The sequence below is a fragment of the Haliotis asinina genome, chromosome 2 (genome assembly GCF_037392515.1).
Source record: "Haliotis asinina isolate JCU_RB_2024 chromosome 2, JCU_Hal_asi_v2, whole genome shotgun sequence".
NCBI classification, from domain to species: domain Eukaryota; kingdom Metazoa; phylum Mollusca; class Gastropoda; order Lepetellida; family Haliotidae; genus Haliotis; species Haliotis asinina.
In genome coordinates this window covers 16,544,779-16,557,585 of record NC_090281.1, presented here as the reverse complement: position 1 = coordinate 16,557,585, position 12,807 = coordinate 16,544,779, and the positions used below count along the sequence as shown (strand labels likewise).

Genomic DNA, 12,807 nt, shown 5'->3' with positions numbered 1-12,807 from the left:
TGATCGCATAACGACGTTACAACCTAAAGGGATCAAATTGTGACACAATCTAAGTCTGAAACTCAATGATGACGTCATGCCTTCAACATGCTCTCTGGCTATGCCATTATCAGCAGTTGTTGGTGCCAGTCTATACCCCGAAGCTTCCCTCTGTGACAATATCACCGAAAATACAAAAAATCATTGTATCATGAATCCGCCTTTGTCAAGACACAGTGCACTTCTGCAAGCCGTGTCTGTGCTGGCTACATTCCAAGAATTGCTGATGAATAACACACATTATCTACTGGATGGGTGACAATTAAGGCCATTGGAGTGGTGTCAGAGAGCTAGCGGAGGGTATAACACTCTCATTCCTGCCTCTCATAGCCATTGTTCTCGCTCTGTGCAATACATATCACACATTCAGGTCACAAGAAGAAATATCTCAACCCTGTGTTGCATGGTACAATGTCAATAAGGCATCATCTCATACATTGTGGTATCTTTTCATAAATCATGGTATCTTCTCAGAAATTCTTATATCTTCTTGTATAGTATTGTATGATCTCACACTGTGGCATCTTCTTATACACTGGCTTTGTCTTCCACAGTGTGGTATCTTCTCATAAATTGTGGTATCTTGTCTTAAACAGTGGTATTTACTCATATACTGGGGTATCATAACCTTCCCTTAAATTGTGGCATCTTCTTCTAAAACCTTGTATCTTATATACTGGAGTACCTCCTTTTACACTGTACTTTCTTCTCATACACTGTGGTATCTTCTTATGAACTGTGGTATCTTCATGAAATATCACCTGACAGATTCATACCACACAACAATTTTCATGCTGTACAACAGAGGCCAGTAAATAGTCGAAGCAGGACCAGACAATTCAGTGATCGATATTGAAACAACCTACCATGCCATTGGTGTACCATAACGCACATTTAAATCAAGTCACCAAACTTTTTGGTTATCTCAGGGACAACACTGAGGAAACAAGCTAAATGTCGGTATTCATAGGGGAAGATCTACAATTGATAAACTTTATGAATAACAACTTCTTTATGTCATTCCTGCTTGTGAACAGTACTGGTATTTGTATTAGAATGTCACACCATGAAACATAAGACCTTGTTATTCAAGAAGGTAGTCAGTATTGTCCTTCCTAACTTCTAATATGCCAGGCAAAGCGGGTTTGAAAAAGGAAGGTAGAATGTATAAACTAAAGTACGGTATACACGTTCCAAGTCCAAAGTGAGGCAGTATTCTTTTATGTTACTGAGCATGCATGCACACACACGCATGCACACACACATGCACACACACATGCACACACACGCGCACACGCATGCATGCACGCACACAAACACGCGCACACACACGAACGCGCACACACACACATTTCACACGTGTGAATGGTGTGAAGTTACTGAGCAAAACACACACACACGCATGCACACTTCACATGTGTGAATGGTGTGAAGTTACTGAGCAAAACACTCACACACACACACACACACACACACACACACACACACACACACACACACACTGAATGGTGTGAATGGTGTGGAGTTACTGAGAGTGGGCACGCATGCACGCACGCACACTATAGAGAAACAAACAGAAATAACACAAAAAGTGTCTGAAAAACAGGAAATGCATGCTCCTGGCACAACAGACAGTCAATTCGTGACCAACCTATTTCAAAACCTGAATGTCATTTTTCACAAATTTCACAAAAGAAAAACTTGGAACTCATGACCAAAGATTTTTCTGAGAAAGGTAAAGATCGGAAATGTGCTACCTAAAATTGCCTTCTGATAGCACTTCTCTCATCACTTTCAAAAGAAACCAGTGAAACACAGGTGTCTTGAGTCCTTGGAAATTTGACAATAAATATATTATATTATCTACAAATTTGTAAGGGTATATTTAATCTATCCCATTAAAAAAAACAAGAAAAACATACAACTTGGTTAGTGTGTATGGATGAAGGAGGCATGAGAAATTTGATACATCTCATCATACAACGCAGTCTGGGTGGGCTACGTCGAGGGCCAAAACACCACAATATTATCAATATACAGTTTGCTACGCATATGTCGAATAGTTGTGCATTGTGGCATCTTCTTCTTAGTGCACCGAAACTTGAAACACAAAGAAAACGCAACATCCATGTTGGTGGCATGGGTGAAAAACTTCCACAGACTTTAATAAGGAGATCAAGGTACAATAAATTCCCAATACTGCAAGAAAACTGCACATACCAGTCATATACTGCTTCAAAATATGTCTTGGTATTGAGTCACCCCGTGCAAGTCCAACACTATCTGGTGCAAGATTAACAAGGCAAGACCACCACTGCCATGCAGACAATGTGGTATGTAACAAAGGGGAATAACTCTGCAATGCACTTGATGAGGCATTCCACCCACAAATAATCTTGTATCACTTGATGTGAATTTTGATACTTTTTGCCCTGACACTCTCAAAGAATGCTGCATAACATTATCTTTATTTGCATAATTTTTATACCAAGTCATGTTTCCTCATCTTGTATTTTTAATTATATTTTTTATTTCTTGAAATCCAGTACATTAGAATCATATAGTAATTACACTAAGCAGATGCATTCTTATCAAGGTTGTTTTTCAACTTGCAGGATAAAATCAACAATTGTGGTGTGAGCAAGATGCCCTTTCATCAGCAATGGTGTGATGAGTTCTCCTGTCTTGTGTTAATGTTCTGAATATACACAAAGCATGTGTTATGGACATGTCATATCTCCCACTGGTGTATACCAAACCTTCAGGCACACAAACAGTTCCCTTCCTTTTTAGACATTTGCTTTCATTATCTGTGATTCTAGACTTTGTAAAATGACAGACGAAGAAGCTACAGATTGCTGACAAAAGTAATTTTTTGTGAGATAAGCAACCAAAATATACTAGTAGTATGTGGATACGGTACTTTACTTTTTCAAACATACCCTAATCAGGTTGACCTTACACTTAACTATGCAGTGAGTGTTGTTCTGCTGTGGTAAGGATTAGTGTAGGTTCTCAAGACTTCTGATAACCAGCGGATAGAACTTTACCATATTCTGATGCACGCCCCTGGCTGTAAGTGGTGTATTCATGGACACTGTCTGCAGGATGTCGGTTTTAGTGTCAGTAATTTCAGGCAAATTTTCTTGTAAGCATGACTAGTTCATGAAAAGTATGGCTACTATGCGAAATGTCAGCAGTGCTGACCTTTACTTCCTGGAGGTGGTGCTGACAGTGAGTGAGTGAGTGGACCAGACAATGAGCATTAATCTAAACAGTTTGGACACAGTGCTATACATCAAACAATGAGATGACCAAACAATCCCATAAGTAGCACAGCAGCAACAGCTTGAGAGTTAGCTGTTGGGGACATGATGGCTGTTATGTCAACCTTATCCAACATACAAGCTGATCTTCAAGTGAGTGAGTTTAGTTTAGGCCACACTCAGCAATACAGCACCTGTATGGCAGCGATCTTTAATCGAGTCAGGACCAGACAATTGATTGATCAACAGCATGAGCACCGGAGTACACAACTGGAATAAAATGACATGCGTTAAACAAGTCAGCAAACCTGATCATCTGATCCTGTCAGTCATCTCTTTCAACAAGCATGGGTTGCTGAAGAACAGTTCTAACCCAGATCTTCACATGTTGATCTTTCAAGAAAAAGGATGAAACTTATATGGGAGACAAAGTTCTTCAAGACACTGTGGGAACTCTAAACATATTGATAGAAACCTACAGCTCTAAGGTCATGAGAAAACATCTATGAAATTATCTGTTTTAATGTTTCAAGACAAAATGACAAAGTACATAACCCTTCAGGGTTTGAGACAGTAAACATAGGAAGTTGTTCCATGTATAAGTGGCCAAGTACAAGTCCCGACAAGTTCTTATGGAGACATGCAGTCAAGGAGGTGAAATAAGATGCTGAGGATAACTGAAAGCTCTGCTGATTCCTAACAATCTTGTCAGCATGTCAACACAATGTGTCCATGATTGATGACACTCTTGATTAGGTTCAAAAGCTGATGATTAACATGGCATACACTTCATACCAACATGTTGCACAGTCTGGAGCTGAGAACACACATGGGGTGACTCACTAAAATGTTACATAGCCTGGTTCTGGGAACACACATGTTGTGACTCACAAGCATGTTACACAGTCTGGTGCTGGGAACACATGTTGTGACTCACCTCCATGTTACACAGTCTGGTCCTGGGAACACACATGTTGTGACTCACCAGCATGTTACACAGTCTGGTGTTGGGAACACATGTTGTGACTCACCTCCATGTTACACAGTCTGGTGCTGGGAACACACATGGGGTGACTCACCTCCATGTTACACAGTCTGGTGCTGGGAACACACATGTTGTGACTCACCTCCATGTTACACAGTCTGGTGTTGGGAACACATGTTGTGACTCACCTCCATGTTACACAGTCTGGTCCTGGGAACACACATGTTGTGACTCACCTCCATGTTACACAGTCTGGTGTTGGGAACACATGTTGTGACTCACCTCCATGTTACACAGTCTGGTACTGGGGACACACATGGGTGACTCACTAAAATGTTATATAGCCAGGTGCCGGGAACACACCGGCAGTTCTTACATTTCTAGTGCTTTGATAATTAAATGAGAATAATTTTATGCATCATGTACATTACATTCTCCATTCAATGTTAGTAAAATCATCATGGCATCTGTATCATTTGTGGTAGTACACAATGTAAATGATAACAGGAACATACCGAAGTCAATCTGTTTACAAGACAGGGAGAATTAACACTGAGATACATGCAAAGAAGCATGGGTTTCTAAGTGGTTGAAGGGTTTGCTTATCAGGCCAAAGCCATGTTGTGTATGTCCTTGCTGTAACATTGCTGTAACACTGCTGTAGACAAACAGCTAGTCTCTGAAATGAACATATTATACTAAAAAAACATTCAAAGTGAAAAAAAAAATAATATAATGAAATGGAGCCCTGAGACTTTCTTCATTTTCAGAAGCTGTGGAAATCTAGACATGCCACATTTTCAAGACTTGCGTGGGCTATCTTGGATATATATATTTTAGGGTCTGCACGACAGACTGACATTGCTGGAATATTGCAGAAAGCAGCATGAAACCAATCTCACTCACTAACTCATTCCATAATGTTCACTTATTTCATTGAAAAGCTTTAAACCAATTCCTGATAAGATTTCAAAGTTGGATTTGAGAAAAAGCATTAATCCACCATCAGAACTTTGGATTACTCAAAGCAAAATCACATTAAATACATCAAACAAGCTATGTACAGTTTAGATTCAACCAGACAAATCTTTCTGCATCTTACAAGACTCTAAAGTTTAATCATTCGCATCTTTTCACAATTTGTATTCATATGTAATTCAATGCTTCGCATCCAGTAAAACCTATGAGTTCACCCACAGGTAAGCCCATCGTCTTGCTGTACTGATGCACCGGTTTTGCTCAGACAGGAGATGTAGCACATGACGCATTCTTCTCTAGAAAGAATATCCAAAAACGGTATTTGCTGGGAGACAAAATGACAAAGAGAGCCTGAAGTGAAACAGGGAAATCGTGAATGTTTGCTTCTGCAAATGTGTCAACACTCATGTCCTAGTATTACAGAATTACTTGCAATCGGTGATTCATCCAAGAGAAACACACACTTTCTGAGAGCATTATGTAATTTATTATGCTGGAATAATTTTGATTCAAGAAATATTTCAGAAAGCATTTGCAATCCAAATCTTTTATGGCAATTTTAATTTTTTAAAATGTCATTTACAATTAACTGTTTAAGACAATAAAGTTAAATGTGATTCCTGGAAACCCTGCTTGTCATCATTCTAAGGGGAGCCATAATATTGCCGTTAATCAATTCATGTGGACAATCACTGGCAAGAATATAAACTTCATTTGCAAGACAACAAATAAGTTTCATGCATGTGCCATTTTCAATTTCTCCTAATCCTTACATACAAATTAGTGATGCTGTGATGATGGTCAGTGAACAACATCTCAATTGCAGGTTCTAGTGGTAGGCATTAGGATTCTGAAAGAAGGTGCTTTATTACATTGGCGAATAGAGGCTTCACGCACACAAAAAAGCACTTTAAAACGGGCAGTTCAAGATGACGAGCAAATTGCGCACACATTTATTGATTGGGTATCAGTGGCACTGTCTATCACCTGCATTGGGCGCTGCTTGACATTTTTCAAGCAGGTCAGGGGGAAAATGTGACCTTCACCTTGCAGTTGACAAGGTAACAGGATCAGAAGTAGGAGAGATTTATCATCCTGAACACCAGGACATGAAATTAATAAAAATGGCCAATTTTGGAACATGAGTGAATATTTGAAAGACATAAGGTGAAACTTGGAGCTCCCATAACGTCTGTCACGCTAGATTCAAAATTATCCTTACCATCACCAGAAGGAGGAGCCACAGCCACAGTATTGTATATTTTCCATCAGTTCTATGTTAGCTGTATGTATCATCAGAAGCGGCATAACTAATCAACTTAACAGTGTCTGTACCATCAGAAGCAGCATTACTAATCAACATACTGGTGTGTGTATCATCAGAAGCAGCATTACTAATCAACTTAACGGTGTCTGTACCATCAGAAGCAGCATTACTAATCAACTTAACAGTGTCTGTACCATCAGAAGCAGCATCACTAATCAACTTAACAGTGTCTGTACCATCAGAAACAGCATAACTAATCAACTTAACGGTGTCTGTACCATCAGAAGCAGCATTACTAATCAACTTTACGGTGTCTGTATCATCAGAAGCAGCATTACTAATCAACTTAACGGTGTCTGTATCATCAGAAGCAGCATTTCTAATCAACTTATTGGTGTCTGTATCATCAGAAGCAGCATTACTAATCAACTTACTGGGGTCTGTATCATCAGAAGCAGCATTACTAATCAACTTAAAGGTGTCTGTATCATCAGAAGCAGCATTACTAATCAACTTACTGGTGTCTGTATCATCAGAAGCAGCATTACTAATCAACTTATTGGTGTCTGTATCATCAGAAGCAGCATTACTAATCAACTTACTGGGGTCTGTATCATCAGAAGCAGCATTACTAATCAACTTACTGGGGTCTGTATCATCAGAAGCAGCATTACTAATCAACTTAACGGTGTCTGTACCATCAGAAGCAGCATAACTAATCAACTTAACGGTGTCTGTATCATCAGAAGCAGCATTACTAATCAACTTACTGGGGTCTGTATCATCAGAAGCAGCATTACTAATCAACTTACTAGGGTCTGTATCATCAGAAGCAGCATTACTAATCAACTTAACGGTGTCTGTATCATCAGAAGCAGCATTACTAATCAACTTATTGGTGTCTGTATCATCAGAAGCAGCATTACTAATCAACTTACTGGGGTCTGTATCATCAGAAGCAGCATTACTAATCAACTTACTGGGGTCTGTATCATCAGAAGCAGCATTACTAATCAACTTACTGGGGTCTGTATCATCAGAAGCAGCATTACTAATCAACTTACTAGGGTCTGTATCATCAGAAGCAGCATTTTTAGTCAACTTACCGGTGTCTGTATCATCAGAAGCAGCATTACTAATCAACTTACTGGGGTCTGTATCATCAGAAGCAGCATTACTAATCAACTTACTGGTGTCTGTATCATCAGAAGCAGCATTACTAATCAACTTTACGGTGTCTGTATCATCAGAAGCAGCATTTTTAGTCAACTTACCGGTGTCTGTATCATCAGAAGCAGCATTACTAATCAACTTACTGGGGCCTGTATCATCAGAAGCAGCATTACTAATCAACTTTACGGTGTCTGTATCATCAGAAGCAGCATTACTAATCAACTTACTGGTGTCTGTATCATCAGAAGCAGCATTACTAATCAACTTACTGGTGTCTGTATCATCAGAAGCAGCATTACTAATCAACTTACTGGTGTCTGTATCATCAGAAGCAGCATTACTAATCAACTTACTGGTGTCTGTATCATCAGAAGCAGCATTACTAATCAACTTACTGCGGTCTGTATCATCAGAAGCAGCATTACTAATCAACTTACTGGTGTCTGTATCATCAGAAGCAGCATTACTATTCAACTTACTGGGGTCTGTATCATCAGAAGCAGCATTTTTAGTCAACTTATCGGTGTGTGTATCATCAGAAGCAGCATTACTAATCAACTTACTGGTGTCTGTATCATCAGAAGCAGCATTACTAATCAACTTACTGGTGTCTGTATCATCAGAAGCAGCATTACTAATCAACTTAACGGTGTCTGTATCATCAGAAGCAGCATTTTTAGTCAACTTACTGGTGTCTGTATCATCAGAAGCAGCATACCTAATCAACTTACTGGGGTCTGTATCATCAGAAGCAGCATACCTAATCAACTTAACGGTGTCTGTATCATCAGAAGCAGCATTACTAATCAACTTACTGGTGTCTGTATCATCAGAAGCAGCATTACTAATCAACTTATCGGTGTGTGTATCATCAGAAGCAGCATTACTAATCAACTTACCGGTGTCTGTATCATCAGAAGCAGCATTACTAATCAACTTACTGGTGTCTGTATCATCAGAAGCAGCATTACTATTCAACTTACTGCGGTCTGTATCATCAGAAGCAGCATTACTATTCAACTTACTGGGGTCTGTATCATCAGAAGCAGCATTACTATTCAACTTAAAGGTGTCTGTATCATCAGAAGCAGCATTACTAATCAACTTACTGGTGTCTGTATCATCAGAAGCAGCATTACTAATCAACTTATTGGTGTCTGTATCATCAGAAGCAGCATTACTAATCAACTTACTGGGGTCTGTATCATCAGAAGCAGCATTACTAATCAACTTACTGGGGTCTGTATCATCAGAAGCAGCATTACTAATCAACTTACTGGGGTCTGTATCATCAGAAGCAGCATTACTAATCAACTTAACGGTGTCTGTACCATCAGAAGCAGCATAACTAATCAACTTAACGGTGTCTGTATCATCAGAAGCAGCATTACTAATCAACTTACTGGGGTCTGTATCATCAGAAGCAGCATTACTAATCAACTTAACGGTGTCTGTATCATCAGAAGCAGCATTACTAATCAACTTATTGGTGTCTGTATCATCAGAAGCAGCATTACTAATCAACTTACTGGGGTCTGTATCATCAGAAGCAGCATTACTAATCAACTTACTGGGGTCTGTATCATCAGAAGCAGCATTACTAATCAACTTACTGGGGTCTGTATCATCAGAAGCAGCATTACTAATCAACTTACTAGGGTCTGTATCATCAGAAGCAGCATTTTTAGTCAACTTACCGGTGTCTGTATCATCAGAAGCAGCATTACTAATCAACTTACTGGGGTCTGTATCATCAGAAGCAGCATTACTAATCAACTTAACGGTGTCTGTATCATCAGAAGCAGCATTACTAATCAACTTACTGGTGTCTGTATCATCAGAAGCAGCATTACTAATCAACTTTACGGTGTCTGTATCATCAGAAGCAGCATTTTTAGTCAACTTACCGGTGTCTGTATCATCAGAAGCAGCATTACTAATCAACTTTACGGTGTCTGTATCATCAGAAGCAGCATTACTAATCAACTTACTGGTGTCTGTATCATCAGAAGCAGCATTACTAATCAACTTACTGGTGTCTGTATCATCAGAAGCAGCATTACTAATCAACTTACTGGTGTCTGTATCATCAGAAGCAGCATTACTAATCAACTTACTGGTGTCTGTATCATCAGAAGCAGCATTACTAATCAACTTACTGCGGTCTGTATCATCAGAAGCAGCATTACTAATCAACTTACTGGTGTCTGTATCATCAGAAGCAGCATTACTATTCAACTTACTGGGGTCTGTATCATCAGAAGCAGCATTTTTAGTCAACTTATCGGTGTGTGTATCATCAGAAGCAGCATTACTAATCAACTTACTGGTGTCTGTATCATCAGAAGCAGCATTACTAATCAACTTACTGGTGTCTGTATCATCAGAAGCAGCATTACTAATCAACTTAACGGTGTCTGTATCATCAGAAGCAGCATTTTTAGTCAACTTACTGGTGTCTGTATCATCAGAAGCAGCATACCTAATCAACTTACTGGGGTCTGTATCATCAGAAGCAGCATACCTAATCAACTTAACGGTGTCTGTATCATCAGAAGCAGCATTACTAATCAACTTACTGGTGTCTGTATCATCAGAAGCAGCATTACTAATCAACTTATCGGTGTGTGTATCATCAGAAGCAGCATTACTAATCAACTTACCGGTGTCTGTATCATCAGAAGCAGCATTACTAATCAACTTACTGGTGTCTGTATCATCAGAAGCAGCATTACTATTCAACTTACTGCGGTCTGTATCATCAGAAGCAGCATTACTAATCAACTTACTGGGGTCTGTATCATCAGAAGCAGCATTACTATTCAACTTAACGGTGTCTGTATCATCAGAAGCAGCATTACTAATCAACTTTACGGTGTCTGTATCATCAGAAGCAGCATTACTAATCAACTTACTGGTGTCTGTATCATCAGAAGCAGCATTACTAATCAACTTATCGGTGTGTGTATCATCAGAAGCAGCATTACTAATCAACTTACTGGTGTCTGTATCATCAGAAGCAGCATTACTAATCAACTTTACGGTGTCTGTATCATCAGAAGCAGTATTTTTAGTCAACTTACCGGTGTCTGTATCATCAGAAGCAGCATTACTAATCAACTTACTAGGGTCTGTATCATCAGACGCAGCATTACTAATCAACTTACTGGGGCCTGTATCATCAGAAGCAGCATTACTAATCAACTTACTGGGGTCTGTATCATCAGAAGCAGCATTACTAATCAACTTAACGGTGTCTGTATCATCAGAAGCAGCATTACTAATCAACTTACTGGGGTCTGTATCATCAGAAGCAGCATTACTAATCAACTTACTAGGGTCTGTATCATCAGAAGCAGCATTACTAATCAACTTAACGGTGTCTGTATCATCAGAAGCAGCATTACTAATCAACTTTACGGTGTCTGTATCATCAGAAGCAGCATTACTAATCAACTTACTGGGGTCTGTATCTTCAGAAGCAGCATTACTAATCAACTTACTGGGGTCTGTATCATCAGAAGCAGCATTACTAATCAACTTACTGGGGTCTGTATCATCAGAAGCAGCATTACTAATCAACTTAACGGTGTCTGTATCATCAGAAGCAGCATTACTAATCAACTTACTGGTGTGTGTATCATCAGAAGCAGCATTACTAATCAACTTTCTGGTGTCTGTATCATCAGAAGCAGCATTACTAATCAACTTACTGGGGTCTGCATCATCAGAAGCAGCATTACTAATCAACTTACCGGTGTCTGTATCATCAGTACCTGGGGCAACTTTCAATAGTGTCTGCATCATCAGTATCTGTGGCAACTTTCAGCAGTGTCTGTATCATTGGTAGCTGTGGCAACTCTCAACAGTGTCTGTATTATCAGTATCTGTGCCAAATATTCAATAGTGTATGTGACAACTTTTCAATAGTGTCTGCACTCAGCAATATTCCAACTATATGGGAGTGGTCTGTAAATAATTGAGCAAGGAGCAGACAATCCAGTGATCAACAGCATGAGCATCAATCTTAAGTACTGTGGAATTGATATGTGTCAACCAAGTCAGTGAGCCTGACCACCTGATCCCATTGGTCGTTTCATTTTTATTTGAACATCAAACATCATCAACAGAAGTCACAGCAACAATATTTAATTGTTCCTTTTTCTTCATCAACAGTAACCACTGCATTATTATTTGAACAATTCCATTATCATCAACAGAAGCTACAATGGTATTATTATTTGAACAATTCCGTTATCATCAACAGAAGCTACAATGGTATTATTATTTGAACAATTCCGTTATCATCAACAGAAGCTACGATGGTATTATTATTTGAACAATTCCGTTATCATCAACAGAAGCTACAATGGTATTATTATTTGAACAATTCCGTTATCATCAACAGAAGCTACAACAGCATTATTATTTGAACGATTCCATTATCATCAACAGAAGCTACAATGGTATTATTATTTGAACAATTCCGTTATCATCAACAGAAGCTACAATGGTATTATTATTTGAACAATTCCATTATCATCAACAGAAGCTACAATGGTATTATTATTTGAACAATTCCGTTATCATCAACAGAAGCTACAATGGTATTATTATTTGAACAATTCCATTATCATCAACAGAAGCTACAACAGCATTATTATTTGAACGATTCCATTATCATCAACAGAAGCTACAATGGTATTATTATTTGAACAATTCCGTTATCATCAACAGAAGCTACAACAGCATTATTATTTGAACAATTCCATTATCATCAACAGAAGCTACAATGGTATTATTATTTGAACAATTCCGTTATCATCAACAGAAGCTACAACAGCATTATTATTTGAACAATTCCATTATCATCAGCAGAAGCTACAGCAGCATTATTCAGTTGCGTCTTTTATGGTTGTATCCATTGTAATGAACCTTTACGAGGAGATATACATCAGTACATAGCTGTAAATAACATTCAGTGCACCTTGATCAACCATTTTTGATAAGATTCAAATTCCTGCAATAATTTATGACATACTGAGGAGAGTTTTATGGCTGTGTTATTGAAGCATGAAGCTGACACAAGAAGCACAGTG

At 38.7% G+C, this 12,807-nt stretch overlaps 1 protein-coding gene across 1 annotated transcript; it reads right to left on the bottom strand.

The window, feature by feature from the left end:
• Positions 1-5,479: 5,479 nt before the first annotated feature.
• Positions 5,480-11,512, bottom strand: LOC137271604 (dentin sialophosphoprotein-like). Its single transcript, XM_067804046.1, has 10 exons — positions 11,464-11,512; positions 10,792-10,881; positions 10,372-10,461; positions 9,910-10,041; positions 9,322-9,453; positions 8,608-8,781; positions 8,146-8,277; positions 7,726-7,857; positions 7,180-7,311; positions 5,480-5,619 (listed from the first exon to the last, which is right to left on the bottom strand). Exons 1-10 carry the CDS (start codon positions 11,510-11,512, stop codon positions 5,480-5,482), a joined length of 1,203 nt encoding a protein of 400 aa, XP_067660147.1.
• Between the last annotated feature and the right edge of the window lie 1,295 nt (positions 11,513-12,807).

What these genes read in the sequence shown, in the direction of transcription:
- LOC137271604 (XM_067804046.1), bottom strand. Translation starts at nt 11,512, where the DNA reads ATGCAGACACTATTGAAAGTTGCCCCAGGTACTGATGATACAGACACC. An exon ending in TACTGATGATACAGACACCG is followed by an intron (nt 10,882 to 11,463) that starts GTAAGTTGATTA and finishes CTGATGATACAG; the next exon opens with GCCCCAGTAAGTTGATTAGT. An exon ending in TTCTGATGATACAGACACCA is followed by an intron (nt 7,312 to 7,725) that starts GTAAGTTGATTA and finishes CTGATGATACAG; the next exon opens with ACCCCAGTAAGTTGATTAGT.